Raw genomic sequence first — 17,927 nt, 5'->3', positions numbered from 1 at the left:
AGCCCTGGGGGCTCAGCTTGGGGGGCTCAGCTTGGGGGGCTCAGCTTGGGGGGCTCAGCCCTGGGGGCTCAGCTTGGTGGGTTCAGCTTGGGGGGCTCAGCCCTGGGGGCTCAGCCCGGAGGGCTCACAGTCACCCACTCCCTGCAGTGACTCTCAGCTGTGGCTCAGCGTGAGTAAACCCGAGATGAAAGCCCAGGGAGATGAAAGCAGGGCTGGGCTGCTGAGGCAGAGGCAGAGCACGGCTGAGCTCCGACTGTGGCTCTGCAGACCTGTCTGGGCAACATCCTGCACCGCCGGGCGCTGGGGGGGCCGGGCTCAGCCGCAGCGGCACCGCCGGCCCGGCTGATCTCCCAGGAAGGTGCTTTCCCTCCTCCTCCTCCCTGGGCTGAGCTGGTCTCGAGTGGAGGTGGGCGGGTCTTTCCCCCCAAAGAGGGGGGCAGAGGAAGGCAGGGCCCCGCAGCCCGTGGAAGGGGCTCCGGACACGGCCCTCACAGCATTCCAGGCGGGGGGAATGGGAAAGCTGAGGAACAGCCCAGGAGCTGCCCCAGCCCCGCTCACTGCCCACCCAGCCCCACTCGGGTCCCTGCAGCTCTCCTGGTTTCACTGGGATAGAGCCAGTTTTCTCCCCAGGAGCCGGCACAGGGCCGTGTTTGGGATTTGGGGTTGGATAATGCTGATAACACCCCAGTGTTTCGGTGTAGCCGAGCAGTGCTCACCCTAAGCCAAGGACCTGGAGTGTCTCGTGCTCTGCCAGCGAGGAGGGGCACAAAAGCCGGGGGTGGCATGGCCAGAGGGATATTCCACACCAAGGAACAGCCAAGGAAGTGTGCTTCTCCAGCTGAGCTGCACCCACAGAACACTGGGAGAGGGGCTCGAGGGTGCTCAGGGGGGCCCAGCACCTCCACTGTGCAGGGGAACAGGCAGGAGCTGTTGCTGCAGGCAGGGAACAGGCAGGAGCCCAGGCTGGGGAGCCCCTCGCTCCCCTCCTGGCCAGGAGAATAACGTGCAGCCACCAAAGGCAGAGTTTTCCTCAGTTCAGTCCCTCAGCCTCGCTGGCTGTGCCCGTGGCAGCACAGAGCTCCTGGGCAGGCTGGAACTGCCCTCCCCTGCCCACTCCCACCCGAGCTCCAGAGCTGGAGAACAGCTCAACCCTGGGGTACAGGGACACTGCAGAGACAAGGCAGGACACCCCCGGGGTGCTGGTGGAGCTCCATGGCCCTGGGAACCAGCCCTGACCTGGCACCCCGAGAGCAGCAGGAACCCCCCAGGCCCAGAGCACCCAGGAGCTCCCCGGCACAGCTCCCAGGAGCCCAGCAGCCCGTGTTTGCTCTGCTGACAGGAGGGCTCTGACAAAGGGGCCATCACGTGTGCTGTGTAAATACAACATAATTTATTGGTTCCATTCCAGAGCACAAGGGGTGTTTGTACGACTGTCCCAGGAACAAGAGTCACGTATGTACAGACATTCCAGGGCACGGGAACACTTTGTGAGGAAGAAGTGGTGAGTGGTAGTTTGGTCACTGTTCATAGAAACCTTTTCTCTCACTGGTCCCAACCGTAGGTAGACCCACCTACCTACTGGGGGCACTGGGAGCTCTCACTGTGCAAGCAGCAGGCAAGGCCAGGGGAGCTCTGGCTGCACACCAGAGATTTTGGTCCCACGTGGGCACAGGGCTGGGGAAGAGGGAGAGGGCTCTGTACCCTAAAGGGAAGCAGGATGTGATCCCCGTGGCCAGCGAGGCCAGAGGACAAGTGGTCCTTCCTGGCAGGGTCAGCGTACCACGAGGTGAGGGGCAGGAATTCCCTGTCCCTCTGCTCAACTTCCATGAGGCACAGCTTGGCTGCCAGTGGATCCCTGTGGGGACGGTGCTGAGCTGCACCAGGGGAGTGTAGGAGCAGCTAAACAAGACAACAGCAACCACCTGGATGATAAAAGAAGCAGAAAAAGAAGCAGAAAACAAAAATATTGTGGTTTTGAGCAAGCCAGAGCTGAGATTAGTGTGTGTGTGAAAGGAATCCCAAGGTCAGGCTGGAAAGCTGCTTGCAGCAGGGCTGTTCTCTGGCTGGGAGCAGTCACACGGGGGGTGTGGGGAGATAAGGAAACATCTGCCTGGCTGGAGAGCTTAGACCACAATATTTTTGCTTTAATATTTTCTTCTTCTATCATCCAGGTGGCTGCTGTTGTCTTGTTCAGCTGCTCCTGCAGGGGAGCAGGGCAGATCCCAGCAGCGCTGACTCCATCAGCAGCAACCACAGGGAAAACCCCGCTCCCAGCCGGCCTGAAGGAACACAGGCAGGGCCAAGCCTTGGGCACGGGGGCACAAAGCAGCTCTGCCCAAAACTGGACTCGTGGCCAGTGGAAGAGGTGCTGGGACCAAGGAGCCCCCTGGGGACCGGGGTACAGCAGCACTCCCTCCCCAGTCCCCGGGCAGCCCGCCTGCAGGGGCGGGACGGGTGTCCCGAGGGAAGTACCGCTGCCATGGCAGCACCAGCTCCACACACAGCTCTGCCTGCAGCAGCTGGCTCAGCTCACTCGGGGCACAGGGCAGGGCAGCTCAGGGCAGCTCTTCCCCTCTCCAAGAGCGGACATTCCCACCAAATGGCCCTCAAAATATTTTCTCTTTTTTTTTTATAGAAATTACTATAAAAAACTAGTTAATCTAGAGCATCTTTAAAAAAATATTCCTGCAATATCACAGTTTTACATTGAAACTCATTAAAAATATATAATTTCTTTAAGAAAACGTCTCTGTTGTCCCCTTGAACCACGTCTCCAGGCCAGGAGTGGGGCTGAGCCCTCGGAGGAGGCGCCGAGGTGGGAGCAGGAAGGTCAGAGCTCAGTGGCACATCCGGGAGGTCATTTCCTTCTGCCAAAGGGACAGAGAAGGCAAGGGGGTGAAGGAGGATCCAGGTGAGGGGGTGGATGGAAAAACCTGCCCTGTGTTTAGTTGGCAGTACCCTTCTCAGGTGTGGGGTGACACTGGTGCCCAGAGCTCCAGGATGGGCAGGGCTGTGCTCCCCCCACCATTCCCAGGACACCCCAGGGGTTTCTCCATCTGTGTCCAGATGGCTGACAGTGCTGGGATCACACAGGGCCCACAAATGAGGCAAACAGCTGCTGGGAGTGGGAGGAGGTGCTGGAGAACAACCGCCCCCAGCCCTGCCTGTCCTGACTCCCAGTTTGCTGGCAGCCAAAGTGCAGGGCCAACTGCTCCTGAATTTGGGCAACCAGGTTAGTAGAGACCATTAAGGTTGGAAAAGACCCCCAAGATCATCGAGTCCAACCATTCCCCCAGCACTGCTGTGTCACCACTAACCCCTGTCCCCAAGGGCCACATCCACACATTGTTTGAACACTTCCAGGGGTGGTGACTCCACCACTGCCCTGGGCAGCCTGTTCAGTGCCTGACCACCCCTTCCTTGAAGGAATTTTCCCCAATATCCAATCTAAACCTCCCCTGGCACAGCTTGGGGCCATTCCCTCTCCTCCTGTCCCTTGTTCCCTGGCAGCAGAGCCCGACCCCCCCCAGCCCCCCCCTCCTGTCAGGGGGTTGCAGAGCCAGAAAGTCCCCCCTGAGCCTCCTTTGCTCCAGGCTGAGCCCCCCCAGCTCCCTCAGCTGCTCCTGCTGCTCCAGCCCCTTCCCCAGCTCCATTCCCTTCCCTGCACACGCTCCATCCCCTCAATGTCTTTCCTGGAGTGAGGAGCCCAGATCTGGCCCCAGGATTTGAGGTGGGGTCTCCTGAGAAGGTACCAGAGAGCTCTGTGCCTCCCCCAGCCCTGCCCTGCAGACCCCGAGAGCCCCCCCTGCACCCTGAGCCCACCCAGAGACTCACCAGGGGCTCCAGCTCCTTGGTGTCTATGAGATTGAACTCTTTCACAAAGTAGTAAAAGTGCTTGTAGCAGGTGTTCACGTGGGCCTCCGAGCCCATCTGGGTGATCCTGTCGAAGTGGTGGATGTAGACGTGGACAAAGACCCGGAAGAGCCTGGAGAGGATCTTCTTCACCACTGGGAGGAAGTTCTTGGGGAAGGGAGTACCTGGGAGGGAGGAATGGCCATGAGAAATCTTCAGTCATGTTAAAACTGGTTCCTCAGAGCTAAAATAAATTGGTAAAACAGGCAGATTGAGACAAAAGGGCTTCTGTCCCTGGCAATGTCCATTGCCCTCTCCTTTTTGCTTCCCTTTGGATTAGATTTTTCACAAGCATGGATTTTTTAAGTGACAGAGAGCTGCACTGCTGAGATTGAAAGCAGAGCCCAGATTACCAGCAGCTGTTCCAGGCTGAGTTTTCCTCTACTCCTGTTTGACATATTTATACAAACAGTGCAAAACACTAGATATGACCAAGCAAATTCCTGAAGGAAAGGGTTGGTGTTGTTACCTCCACACAGTTATCCCTTATTTTGGTATGTCTCTGGTTAAAAATTAAAGCCTTTAAGGTGCTCTTTAAAGGCACCAGGTCTGTGTTTGGCCAGGCCCTGACAGCAGGGGGGTTTGGCCATCCAGCACCTCCGTGGGATATCAGGGTGTAAAGTCCACACGGGCTGTTCCTGGAGGAACAAGGATGAGTTAAACCCTTTCAGTGCTCTGACAGAGCTGCAACGTTTCAGTCGGTGTCAAGGGGGAGGGATCTGGTTAAAAGCTGAGCTGAAAACAGTAACAACTGAAAAAAAAAACCCCAACCACAACCCTCGTGCTGCGGGAAGCTCATCCTGCCTCCAGAACAGAACCAACACCCCCGCTGTGCTCCCCAGGGTCCTGCACAGGCAGCAACAGAGCTGCTGGGCAGGGGGTTGGTGTCTCAAAACTGGCTGTTCACCGCCACCCTCCCCCCTCTGCCCACCCCACACCAGCTGAAGCAGCATTTTGGCACAGAGCAGGAGCTCGAGTGGCAGACCTGCCCCAAGCAGCGGCCAACTGCATCCTGTCCCAGCTCCAGTGGGACAAACACCAGGGCAGGAGGGAGGGAGCTCTGCTGCACCCTGTCTCCTGCATCCCCAGAGATGGAAGCTCTGCATGGGCTCAGTCACATTTACCTGACGCTTCAGGGAATGAATTCTCCCATCTGCAACACAAAATAAACAAACCCCAGCAATCTCCGTCCCGAATCCAGAGAAGCTGTGCCTGGATATGCAGACTGAGGTGTCTTAGGCCAAATTCTCCTTTCCATGGCCCTGGCAGTGGATGAAACATGGCCCCTCCCTCCAGGCCTGTGCCAGCATCCCACCCCTCTGGAGGGGCAGAGGCAGCCAAAGCAGCCTCTACCAACAAAGAGGCTGACTATGGCACGTGGCAGCATCACCAGGTGAGGCAGAGCCTGGATCCAGGCTGGCAGTGAGCTCCAGGAGAGCTGATCCACAGGAGCACGAGCCACCCAGAGCTGCCTCCAAGCCTGTTCTCTAAGGGCAGCCTCCTGTCTGCACTGCCTGCCTTGGCTTTCCTCGAGGTATCCATGACTCCAAGTGGGATCTGGTGCAGCTCTGGGTACTTCAGCACTGCAGAGGAGCTGGGAAGAGCTGCTCTGAGCAGCACAGAAGGAAACAGCTCTGCAGCACCTCCTGAACAGAAATGGGACCCGAGGGTTCCAGGAGAAGGCTCTGCACCCACCTCCCTCCCCGCCAGCCACGCCTGGACCCCAACTCACCAACGTTAGTGGGGAAGATGTCCTCGTTGTTGATCTGCACCTCGATCCAGTCCATGAGCAGGTTCATGTACTGGGGGGCCGACAGGGCGGTGGGTTTGCGGTACTTGTGCTCGTCCTGCCACCGGTACTCGTACTTGGGCCCCCCCGACATGACAGGGCAGGACTGCTCGGTGCAATAGTCACTGATGGTGCCGTAGATCAGGTTGATGCGGTTGAAGAAGTCCACGACGTGCACGGCCACCCAGTCGTTCTGCTCCTCGCCCGGGGGCAGCTGCACGGCCACCTTCAGGTCCAGCCCGGCGTTGAGCGAGGCCTGGGCCTTCTTGTGCAGCTCGAACCGCTGCGTGCCCGGCTCGAACTTGCGCTTGGGCCGGAAGGTTTTGTCTTTGTTGAACACTTGCTTTAGAGCGTGGGACATCTTCCCTCCTCCTCTCGCTGTTCCAGGCCCTGTTCCAGGCCCGCAGCGGGGACAGCCGGAGGCCGCGCCGCTTCCCGGGGCACGGCTGGGGCGACTCTGATCTTCAGAGAAACCTCCCTCTGCTCATCTGGTCCTGATCTGCAACACAGCACAGAAGGGCAGCGATTAGGAGCAGCTCTCTCAACAGGAAACCTTGTCTAAATCCCATAGGAAGAGATCTGGGATGCCATCTGGGCCCTCGCCCCACATCTGAGGAGGAGGAGAGCTCACGCCAGCTTTCCTTCCTCCCCCTTCCCTTCCCTTTCCAGCCCAGCCCAGCTGGAGCAGAGCGGCTGTCGGGGTGACCTGGGCTGAACAGAGCCACTCCTGAGAGAACTCCTGACACATTCCCTGTGGGAATGAGAGAACAGGCCCCACAGCCACTCATCCCGACATCACTGCACCAAGAGCCCCAACCCCACAAAGAGAAACTTTGCTCAGCTCCTGCTCAGCCCCAATGCACCAAAACCCACGTGGGTTTCACCTGGATCCAACTTTTCACCTGTGCTTCCCCCCTCGGGAACAAACCTACCCAAAAGGTCAGGTCATGCCAACCCACAGCACAGCTCAGAGCTGCTGCCAGACACCCTCCACCAGAGCAGCCACCAGGGCAGGCGGGGAAAGTGCGAGAGACAGGAACCACAGGGTGGAGGGGAACGAGAAGAAGAAGTCACAGCTCAGGCACCCGGAAAGCAAATCTCCTGAAATAACACCAGCCCTGAGAGCAGCCACAGCCTCTGCTGCAGGTGCACACAGACCAGAAACACATCTTCACTTCAGTTTAGCTCACTTCAAGTTGAAAGCTGGAAGATGAGGGAAAGCTCATCTTCCTCTTCCAGTCTGTGGAGAAGAATCAGCTCCAAGGGTGAGACCCAAGTTAAGATCTGAAGGGATGCTGACGAGAAACACAGCTCTGTTTATCTGTAGCTAATTATACCTCCTTTGTTCCCACATCCAGCCCCTTGCAGAATTTGTGTCAGGCTGTTCTTTGATGGAGGCTTAAGGCAGAAAGCTTTGTGTACCAAAAATATCGTTTTATATGTGCTGGACAGAAATGAATAAAGTAACAGAAATTAAGCTGATGCCTTAAATAGCACAAATAAGTTGTCATAATTTTATAGGCAAGCAAGCAAACAAACCCCTTTCCCCAAGCAGAATTTAGATTAGATTTATATGAAGCCAGGGTGTTGTTCCAATAGGTAAACAGTGTCCTCAAACGATGGGAAAAAGATCCCAAACTCAAGGTCACGACTGCCATCGCTGCAATCGAGCCTGTCCCTACCAGATGCCGCAGTGCTAATCAGCAGTTCTTCTCTGGAGAAAGATTAAAAAGCTTTAAGCCAAGGCCTCTTGTTTTCTTATTTAATTACAGCGAGGAAGAAACCCCAAACCACTCCGGTTCATCCCACTAAGAACAGGCTCGACATTTCCTGCGGGAATGGGCTCAGTGACCTCTTCCGTGCGGGAACAGGGAGATCCAAACTCCTGTCGCAACACGGGCCACAACCACGGGCCACAACGTGTGCTGGGAGAAACCAAAGTGTGGCTCAGGGAGATCCTCCCCGGGCTGGGAGGTGAATCCACAGCACACATCTCATCGTGGAATGGTTTGGGTTGGAAGGGACCTTAAAGACCATGCCATGGGCAGGGACACCTGCCATGGGCAGGGACACCTCCCACCAGCCCAGGCTGCTCCAAGCCCCACCCAGCCCAGCCTTCCTGCTGCCAGAAGAGCCCCCGCTGTGGGGGAGGCAAACCCAGCCCCGGGCAGGCAGCGTGTCCCCGGAGCTGTGACCCAGCCCGGCGCGGGAGGAAGCTGAGCAGCAGCGCTGGGGGCAGAGCTGTGTCACAGCCCGGCCACATCCTGCGGCGGGGCCGCGGCGGAAGCTCCGGGGGCTGCGCCCACCCCGTGCCACGGAACCGGCCCCACGGATCCAGCAATGTGGGCACCAGGTGCTGGGGGTGCAGCTGTTTTCTCCAGCACAAATCAGTCCCAGAGAAGCCCTTGCACGCGATGAGCTCCTTGGAGTGGGGATGGAGGAAAACACATCCTCTGACACAACCAAGCTCGCAGGGCCGGGAGCACCGCCCTCCCCAGAGCACCAGCAGCGCCCCTGGAGCAGCACAACTCCATTCCTACTGCTTTTCACTCCATTCCTACTGCTTTTCACTCCATTCCTACTGCTTTTCACTCCATTCCTACTGCTTTTCACTCCATTCCTACTGCTTTTCACTCCATTCCTACTGCTTTTCACTCCATTCCTACTGCTTTTCACTCCATTCCTACTGCTTTTCACTCCATTCCTACTGCTTTTCACTCCATTCCTACTGCTTTTCACTCCATTCCTACTGCTTTTCACTCCATTCCTACTGCTTTTCACTCCATTCCTACTGCTTTTCACTCCATTCCTACTGCTTTTCACTCCATTCCTACTGCTTTTCACTCCATTCCTACTGCTTTTCACTCCATTCCTACTGCTTTTCTGTAGGATCTGCACAGAGGAGGATGGGGTAAAACCCAAGGGCAAAACCAAACACCCTCTGGGCTTCACCACACACATCAAGAAACAAATACTGACCATTTTCCAGAGAAACTGTCATTTGAGCAGGATGGAGAGACTTTTCATAGAATCCCAGAATATTCTGAGCTGGAAGGGACCCACAGGGATCATCCAGTCCAACCCCTGGCCCTGCACAGACACCCCAACAATCCCACCCTGTCCCTCAGAGCGTTGTCCAAACCCTCCTGGAGCTCTGGCAGCCTTGGGGCCGTGCCCACTGCCCTGGGGAGCCTGGGCAGTGCCCCAGCACCCTGTGGGGGAAGAACCTTTCCCTGAGATCCATCCCAACCCCCCTGGCACAGCTCCAGCCCTTCCCTGGGTCCTGTCCCTGGTCCCAGAGCAGAGCTCAGTCCCTGCCCCTCCGCCTCCCCTCGGCAGGAGCTGCAGCCCCCGAGGAGTCTCCCCTCAGTCTCCTCTGCTCCAGCTGAACCAGCCCAGTGCCCTCAGCTGCTCCTCAGACCCTTCCCCTCCAGACCCTTCCCCAGCTCTGTGTCCTTCCTTTGGACACTCTCCCACAGCTTCAGATCCCTCTGACACTGTGGCCCCCAAACAGCCCCCAGGACTCGAGGTGAGGCCGCCCCAGGTCAGAGCAGGGTTGGACAATCCCCTCCCTGGCCCGGCCGGCGATGCTGGGCCTGATGCCCCCAGGACAGGGTGGCCCTTTGGGCTGCCAGGACGCTCTGCTGACTCAGATCCAACTGGCCACTGACCAGGACCCCCAGGGCCCTTCCCTCCAGCCTCTCATTCCCCAGTCTGTCCCTGCATCCAGGGACAGGGATCCAGGACCTGCCCTTGTTAAACATCCCAGGGCTGGGGACTGCCCAGCCCTGACACTTGTCAGGGTCTCTCTGCAGGGCAGAGTTTATTTGGTATGGAGGCAGTATTTGTCCTATAAACAAATTCCTGATCCTATGGACACATCATCCATGAGAACTGGGGAGCTCGACACAGCAGCAATTGTCTCTCAGACGATTCAGCATCTGTGTGAAGCATTAGCAAAATGAGTGGCTAAGACTTCAAGCAGATGCAGCCTATTTAATTATGGTCTGTGACTGCAACTGAGCTAAAAGAAAGACTCAGCTCTAGGAAAAAAAAAAAAACAAAACTAAAGAGGCACAGACACCAAAGCATCCCTGAGATTGCTTGGAGGTGATATCATCTGTACAACACCTACCTCCACAGGCAGGAGTCACAGCCCGGGCAGCAGTGACACTGCCTCTGAACAAGAGGGAAAGGAAAGTTAGGGACAACTGGGAAATGGGACATGCAAAGCACCTGGATGGTATCAGCAAGCTTCAAAGGTGAGGGGAAAAACCACTCCCTGCTCCCAAACAAACCTCAGGTGATTTAGTTGACTCCTCCTTCCAGCCAGCCAAGATCACAGCCCCCGTCACCGGTGCTCCAGAGGACCTTGGCCATGGCTCCAGATCACAGAGCCCTGCAGGGAGCCCCTGCCGGGGGCTGTCTGGGCACAAACACACCCCCAGCTCCTCCCAGGGACACAGCAGGGGCAGCTCCTCCTATGCTGGATGTGCTTGCCCAGGGTGTTGAGATCTGGCCCTCCCTTCCCTCCCAAAAATCCCTTTTCTCCCTGCTCCCGCAGCTCCAGGTTTGCTGACGGTGAGCCAGGGCTGTTGGCATTGCCCTGCCATTCCTCTTCCCCCACCAGGAATGGGGGATCACATGGAGCTGCCCTGCTCCAGCACCAGCTCTGGGCAGAGAAAGCCCAGGAAGCTGCCTCTCCCCCCTTGGTCACTTTTACAGGCAGCTCAGAGCCTGGAAAAGGGAAGAGAGTCAACTCCTTCAAAACACCTAGAAATAGCCTCCACTTGTGTCCTGCTGGAGCCATCCCGAGGCCTTCCAGGAGCCAGCAGCATTCCTGCTGGATCCTGCCCTCCCCACAGAGGCAGACTGGCCCGAAAAGGACTTCAGGAGTCCCATGACTGCTCCGTCAGCGCCTGCCAAGCAACGCCCCTCGGCACCACGCAGGGGTTCAACAACAGCCAGGGAAAAGCAGCAAGCCAGGGAAAAAACAGCAAGCCAGGGGGGAAAAAAGCAGGAAAGCAGCAGTCAGCAAGCTCCTACCTGCGTTCCTGGCCTCGGCAGGTCACCCCTGCAATCACTCAGCCCGTCTCTGGCCCTCTGTGAGCACTGGCAGGCACCGAGGCCGAGCTTCCTTTTTCAAAAGAGGGGGGAAAAAGATCCCCCTTTGATGGGCGGCCCCAATCCGGAGGCTCCGGCAGCTGGGGAGGGGTCAGACACGAGGCCACTTCCCTCCCCGTGACCCCAGCGCCGGGGCGGCCACATCCTGCTGCCTCCTGGTGCCGCGGCCCTGCAGCTCGGCCCAACGCGGCTCCCAAAATCAGGGACCTCTCCGGCTTCCTTTCCCGGGAGATGACACCAAGTCCAGCTGCTTTTAACTGCACCCGTGGGTGAGGAGCCTGTGACAGCCCCTGTGTCCCCACGGAGGAGAGGGGACGATCCCACTTCCGAGTCATTCCCAGCGTCCTTAACCCCGTTGCTCAGGCCAGAGTTCCCAACACAGGACACAAAAGCCCGCGGGTTTCACAAAGCAGCCCCAATATCTCGGGTGCACTGAGCACTTGAGTGAAAACGTCAGTTCACAGAGTGAGGCCAAGAAGAAAAGCAACAGGCAGCTCACACAGAACACCAGGGACACACATGCACATTTTTCCCATAATTCCACACCTCTCCTTTCACAAATCCCCTCCCGTGGCTGTTCTGCACTAGCTCAGTGTCTCGAGACAGGATGATCCTGGTTTGCTACGACCAAAGAGAGATTTTCCTGCGGAGAGCAGGGAGCAGAAGGACTCCAGGGGCCGGGCTGGGCGGCACTGATGGCAGTCCCTGGAGCCAGCCTGGCAACCAAACAGCACCTGCCCTTCTGGGGCGAGGCTTCCAGCTGCTCCCTCGGATGGATCTGTGACATGAGGAGCAAAGGTCTACCCTGTGCTTACCTCGGGCAGGGCAAGGCAGGGAGAGGAGGGCTGCGTGTGGCTGCAGACACGCCTGGCCATTCATAATCCCGGCCAGCCGGCACTTCCACGTCAGCCGCTTCCTGTCTGGCACCACCTCCAGCCTCCCGGCCCGGGGAGCTGCCAATGTTTTCCCAAAAGCTAATCCTTCCCCTCTGCAAGCTGGCTTTGCTCCTGCAGGATGGCTCCATGCTGCTGCAGGACAGCCAGGCATGGTGTTACCCTCGGTATCACCTTCCTTTTCCATTCTCCATGCTCTGTCCCAGAAGCTGCTGGAAGTTACTGGAGAAGGAGCAGCTCGGATTCAGCTGCACCTCCAGCCCCAGGCTGAGACGACACCAGCCCCTTAATTCTGTTGCTCTGCAGGACAACATCCACATTTTTCTTTTGGAATCTGCTTCAGCAGCAGCCTTCACAACAAAACCAGAGCCATTCCGAACTGGCACATTGGAAATGCTGAATTCCCAAGGTCTGGGCGAACAAAGAGCCTTTTGTGTTTCACCAGAGTCAGCTTTAAGAAAAGTCCTGCCAGTCCCAGCCACCCCCAGGCCCAGAGATTCCAATCTGCTGCACAATTTGGAAATTCCCAAGTAAGAAACTGCAGAGACATCAATTCTCCAGCCACTTCCCACATCTCCTGGCCCTTCCAGGAAAGAGGCTGGTTTGGAAGGAAAGAGGCTGGTTTGGAAGGAAAGAGGCTGGTTTGGAAGGAAAGAGGCTGGTTTGGAAGGAAAGAGGCTGGCTTTCCAGGAGCAGGACAGGTTCTTTTCATGCCCCTAAGCCATACAGAGGCAGAGCCCATCTGCATGAGAAAAAGAGCACAATAAAAGACAAAAAAGTTATGCTGGGCTTTAACTGGCATCTTCCTTGCCCCTGCAAGGCTGAGCATTCCAGCCAATTCCAAAGTCAAGGTAGTTAATGGAACAAAGGGAAAAGCCCTGTTAAATGAAGCCATAGCTGGGATGGCAGAAGATCCAGTGGAGCTGAGGGCAGCAGCTCTGGCAGAGCCCAGGTCACCCAGGAATGAGAGAACTCGATCCATCCCGGGCAGATGGAGGAACAGAGAGTTCACTGCTTGGCTCTGAGCTCAGGATTTGGATCCAGACCATGGGTAATGGCAGGAGGGACGTTAGGGATGACACAGCTCACACTGCAAGGGGATGCTGAGGGAGCAAGTGCCAGAGAGGCTGGATAACCCTGCCTGGCAGCAGAGAGGGAAGGCAGGAACACTGAATTTCCAGCGTGGTTTGTCCCCCTGGCTTTCCTCCCTGCAGCCACAGAGGGGACAAAAGTAAGTTCTGCAAAAGGTCCCCTCCTGGTTCCCCTCCACAAGGGGAAGGTCAGGCAGCAGATGCTGCAATCCCAAGCTGTTCCCGTGGAGCAGCAGTGACTGCAGGGAGCCCCGGGTGTCACTGAGCCAGGGCCAGCTCTGCTGCCTCTTACGTGCCATCTGCATCCCTTGCAATGTCAGAGCCCCTGGAAGGGCTCCACGGATCCCAGCGGGCCGGGGCTGCGTGTGGAGGCAGAGCTGATCCCTGCAGGCTGTGCCAGCTGACAGGCTGGGTCCTGACTCCAGCACGGGTCACCTGCACACACAAATGTTCTGGGATAAAGCATGCCAGGGGCAGCTCCCTCTTTCCCAGGTCCCAGGCCTGCTCCTTTGGGAAGACCCCTTGCTGTCCCACCACAGGGCTGTCAGGGCACTCTGGTGTTTGAGTCCCAGCTGAGCTGCTCGGCTCTCCCTGCTTCTGCAGGCTCCACAGAACCATCCTCACTGCACAGGGATATTCTGGAGCCAGCAGCAGTTCCATCTCCTCTGACTCTGGGATCTGCCTCCACCCAAGTGAAAGGTAACACCAGTTTGGAGCACAAATTTTGCATTAGGAGGATAAAAATGACTACGGCAAATGGCACTATTTTAACAGCCACTCTGGGGTCCCAGGGAGTGTGGGATCTCCCCCTGGGGTCCCAGGGAGTGCGGGATCTCCCCCTGGGGTCCCAGGGAGTGCGGGATCTCCCCCTGGGGTCCCAGGGAGTGCGGGATCTCCCCCTGGGGTCCCAGGGAGTGCGGGATCTCCCCCTGGGGTCCCAGGGAGTGTGGGATCTCCCCAGGGCTGAGCTGGAGCACGAGCTGGCCAAACAGCCAGTCTTTCCCAGATCATGCATAATCCCACGGACAAACGCTCCCCATCCCCACGCCAGTGTCACGCGTTTGGATGAACAGCAGGATTGTTTCTCCCTGAGATGAGGCCCACGAGGCCTCTCTTCCCCTTGGGATACAGCAGTAACCCAACACATCAGCAAAGCTCCAGGCATGGAATGAGCCCACGGATGTGGAGTCGGAGACACCTCAACACCAACCACATCATAGGACCTCCTGCCACAGCGAGAGGAAGGAGAAGGAGGCAAAGGCAGCTCCAAGAGAGGCCTGCAAAAAAGAGTCACAGTGCCTTCCACTGCAGCCATGGGACCAGCTTCCACCTACAGCACGTTTGGGATGGCTCTGGCTCACCCTCTGTCCCAGGGGCTGCCCTGCAAGCAGCACAGGGCACACACAGGAGCACCCGGAGCGTCCCCACGGCTGCCTGGTCTCACACTGACTCAACAACAGCCCCTGGAGCTCAGCCAGGCCTTCTGCAGGAAGTCGGAGCTGTCACAGGGGGAGGGATTTTTTGCCCTGGCAAAGTGTTGCTTTGCTGGGTTTTTCTGGCCTTCGCTGCCTCTGTCCCCCCTCCTGCTTCAGGTACCCAGAGCAACAATCCCCCCAAATCCACCAGGAGCAGAGCAGCACTTCCAGCACAGCTCCAGCTCCAGAGGGGAGCAGGCAGCAGAGCACATCAGGCCTCAGGGATAACTCTGCCTCCCAGGGGCACCTGGAAAAAGCAGGATAAAGGCACAGCCTAAGGTGCACTCTTCACTGACAGCATTAGCTGGATATTACGTATTCCTAAAGATAAGCTGCTAAACCTCCAGCAAAGCTGGTTCTGGAGCCACTTACAGCAGCATTTGTGGCTCAAGAATCACAGAATGCCTCCCTGCCTCACAAGAAATTAAAACTCAGAAGTTGAAGGCAATTCAGACCTGAACACTGTGGGAAGGACTGGGAAGGTTTTGCAGCCTCTCTGCTCTGACCCCAGACACTTCCACTGCTCACAAGGGACATTTTCCTTCTGTGCACTGTGGCCATGGAGATCCCCAGTCCTTCCAGAGGAGGAGTGACCAAGAATGGCACAGACCAGGCCAGTCTGACCTCCAAAATGGGACTAAATCGCCCCATTCTAGTGCAGATGGTACTTCCCATCCCATCAGTGGAAGGGTCACGTTACATGTGGACAAGGAAGCAGCTGGCAAAGAGCTCCAGAGGCTGCTGGAGTCAGGAAGAACTTTGCTCAGGATGCTGAGCACACTCCAAGCTCCCCAAGCCTCGGCCAAGCCCATTCCCATGTCTGATAGGGGCACAGTTCACTGCACAACCCCACGTGTCCCCAGAGCATCCCAGGAGCTCCAGGTGAGCCAGGCACAGGGAACCAGCTCCCTGCTCAGCACCTGCACTCAGCTCCTCCGTGTCAACAACAGCTCCAGCTTTTGCCACCACACCAACAACTCCCAGCGCCCCTCTCCTCCCTTTCTGGGGATTTAAGAGTCGTGAGCTCACCCTCCTCCCCAGGTTCACCTCACACACAGGTGACTAAGATAGAAAGTGAAGATGAAACATGGAATACGCAGTCCAGGGATCAGCAACAGGCAAACAGGGAGCTGGGTGCGAGCCCAAAGCTGGGAGAGGAAGCAGAGTGCAAGGACAAAGCCCTGGGGACTGCCATAAACAGGTGGCTGGGGAAGTTTCACATCTCCCAGAAAAGATCCCTCCCTGCCCTGTGGCTTGGCAGAAGATTCCCAGACCAGAAAATGGGTTTTAAACCAAAAAAAAGGATGGAAATCGAGAAGGTGTGGCCACTCTGTAGCTCCAAGCATCTGGAGAAGGGAATCCTGCCTTTCACTGGCAGCAGGGCCCCTGACAGAGACGGTTTTCCTAAACATCTGTACTGGACAACTTCAGATCCCCTTTCCTCTCCCTCTGGAGAACTTCCTGCCCTTTCCTCTTGCCTGTTCCTCTCACACAGGTTTCTCTGGAGGAGCTGAGCTCTCTGTACTGCAGATCAGAGCAGAGGCAGCTCTGTAAGATCACCATTCCTGAGCCCACAGCAAGAGACAGAAGCAGAGCAAGAGTTTGCTTTCAAGTTCTCCTCATGAGCTCTCCCTCCTGACAGCTGAGCTGTGGCTCACCATGATCTGAAAAAAAGTGGAAAATTCTTCATTCCCTGAGCAGTTCAGAGCTTAAGAAGTTTAAACTTCAGGGCTAAGCCTCTGCCTACAACAGAAACAGGCATTAGCTGGGCTGCAGGAGGTCAAGGGGGAAGAGGTGGGATAAAATAGGAAGTTACAGACTGTAACTTCAGGGTTGTGCCAGCAAACCCTTCGCTCTCTGTGATGTCCGTTTTTTCCTCATTATGAATTTTTGGGTTGCTCATGAATCCTGCAGCAGGTGAACCCCCCGCCCGACCCCAGCCAGGGCTCTGCTCGGGGATGTCCCTGCGGCGTCACATCCAAGGGGTTTCTCCTCCAGGACAGGCAGATCCACACCCTAATCCATACCGTGATCCACCCACGCCCTGATCCATCCATGCCCTGCCCGGGGGGCTCCGAGGGGGCTCTGGCCCCTCGCTCGCCATCGCCTCCCGCCCAGGGAAACACAAATAATTAACACAAATAATTAAAGACCAGCGCGTGGATGCGGCGGCCGCGGCTCAGCAGGTCGCTCGTCCCGTCCCGCCGAGGCGGGCCCGGCCCGGCCGGGGGGACTCGTGGGCTGGGCCGGGGGCATCGGGACCCCCGCGCTGGGCCGGGGGAGGCGGGGACCGCCCCGAGCCCCTCCGGGGCCCCTTCCCACAGAGGCCCCTCCAGCAGGGCCCCGGTGTTCCCTCACAGACCCCTCCAGAACCCCCCTACTCCCCTCAGGTCTCCCAGTGCTCCCTCACAGACCCCTCAGACTCCACAGCCCCGTTCTACTCCCTCAGACTCTCCCGCTCCCCTCAGATCTTCTTTGCTTCCTCCCAGACCCCTCAGACCCTCCAGCCCCGCTGGGCTCCCTCAGAGACCCCACAGAGCCCCCGCTCCCCTCAGACCCCCTGTGCTCCCTCCCAGACCCCTCGGAACCCCCAAACCCCCTTCTGCTCCCCCCCAGACGCCTCAAACCTCCCCGGTCCCCCTGTGCTCCTTCACAGAGCCCTCCCAGAGCACTCAGCCCCCCCCGCACTCCCTCGCAGCCCCTCCAGGTCCCCTCAGCCCCCGCCCGCTGTCCCCGCACCTCTCCTGCCGCGGTCCGGCTCTGGCGGACGCACACGGGCTGGGCCGCAGCACCGCCCGCTCGGGCCGCAGCGCTCCCGCCGCCCTCGCGCCTCGCGCTCCGCCCGCGACCGGAGCTACTTCCTCTTAAAGGGGCCGCCCCCGCGGGAGGGAGCGCGGGGGGCGGGGCAGAGCCGGGCGGAGCTGGCCGGGCAGCCGAGTCCTGGTTTATTGTGTTTTAAAACAATTACTCCAGTTTATTTTACTCTGCCTTCTTTTATTCTATTCCAATATTTTATTTATTCCAATATTTTATTTTTATTTATTTTCTAGTCCAATGTTTTATATTTTATTTGCTACCCCTTATTTTATTCTCTATTCCAATATTTTAATTTCATTTTATTTTATTGTATTTGATCTTATTTATCTATTTTATTTTATTCTGTCTTACTTTATTTCCTATTTATTTCCTATTTCTTTTATTCTATTTTTTTTCTTTTCTAGTTGGTTTTGTTTTCCATTATATTTTCTTTCCTCTATTTCTTTTTCTTGTTATTTTATTTTGTTTTATTTTAATTTATTTTATTTTATTCTGTTTATTTATTTTTTCTTTTATTCCATTCTATTTATTTCCTTTTCTCCTATTTTATCTACTTTATTTCCTTTTATTCTGTTTATAAATTTATTACTTATTTTTATTATTTTTTCCTCTTATTCAAATATATTTACTTTATTTTATTCTATTTTATTTATTTCTTTTTATTTTTCCTTTTATTTCATTATCGTTATTTCCTTTATTTCCTTTTCTTCTATTTTATTTACCTTATTCTATTTTATTTCTCTTTCTTCTATTAATGTATGTATTATTTTCTTCTTTTTATTTTTCTTTTATTCAATTCTACTTATTTTATTCTATTTTATTTATT

General features: G+C 56.2%; 1 protein-coding gene across 2 annotated transcripts; it reads right to left on the bottom strand.

Annotated features, from left to right (window-relative positions):
• Positions 1–1,371: 1,371 nt before the first annotated feature.
• On the bottom strand, positions 1,372–17,123 carry MOB3A (MOB kinase activator 3A). Of its 2 annotated transcripts, none has more exons than XM_064637539.1 (4): positions 17,024–17,123; positions 5,645–6,200; positions 3,835–4,037; positions 1,372–2,867 (listed from the first exon to the last, which is right to left on the bottom strand). In XM_064637539.1, the coding sequence occupies exons 2-4, from the start codon at positions 6,060–6,062 to the stop codon at positions 2,838–2,840; spliced, it is 651 nt and encodes a 216-aa protein (XP_064493609.1). In that variant the 5' UTR covers positions 6,063–6,200; positions 17,024–17,123; the 3' UTR covers positions 1,372–2,837. The 2 variants fall into 2 exon arrangements, with proteins under 2 accessions (XP_064493609.1, XP_064493610.1); XM_064637540.1 differs by lacking the exon at positions 17,024–17,123 and adding an exon at positions 10,748–10,854 and having other exon boundaries at positions 2,656–2,867.
• Between the last annotated feature and the right edge of the window lie 804 nt (positions 17,124–17,927).

Source organism: Pseudopipra pipra, chromosome 27 (genome assembly GCF_036250125.1).
Source record: "Pseudopipra pipra isolate bDixPip1 chromosome 27, bDixPip1.hap1, whole genome shotgun sequence".
Taxonomy (NCBI): domain Eukaryota; kingdom Metazoa; phylum Chordata; class Aves; order Passeriformes; family Pipridae; genus Pseudopipra; species Pseudopipra pipra.
This window is presented reverse-complemented; position numbering and strand designations above follow the sequence as displayed.

What these genes read in the sequence shown, in the direction of transcription:
- MOB3A (XM_064637539.1), bottom strand. Translation starts at nt 6,062, where the DNA reads ATGTCCCACGCTCTAAAGCAAGTGTTCAACAAAGACAAAACCTTCCGG. An exon ending in CATCTTCCCCACTAACGTTG is followed by an intron (nt 4,038 to 5,644) that starts GTGAGTTGGGGT and finishes CCTCCCTCCCAG; the next exon opens with GTACTCCCTTCCCCAAGAAC. An exon ending in CCAAGGAGCTGGAGCCCCTG is followed by an intron (nt 2,868 to 3,834) that starts GTGAGTCTCTGG and finishes TCCCTTTGGCAG; the next exon opens with AAGGAAATGACCTCCCGGAT.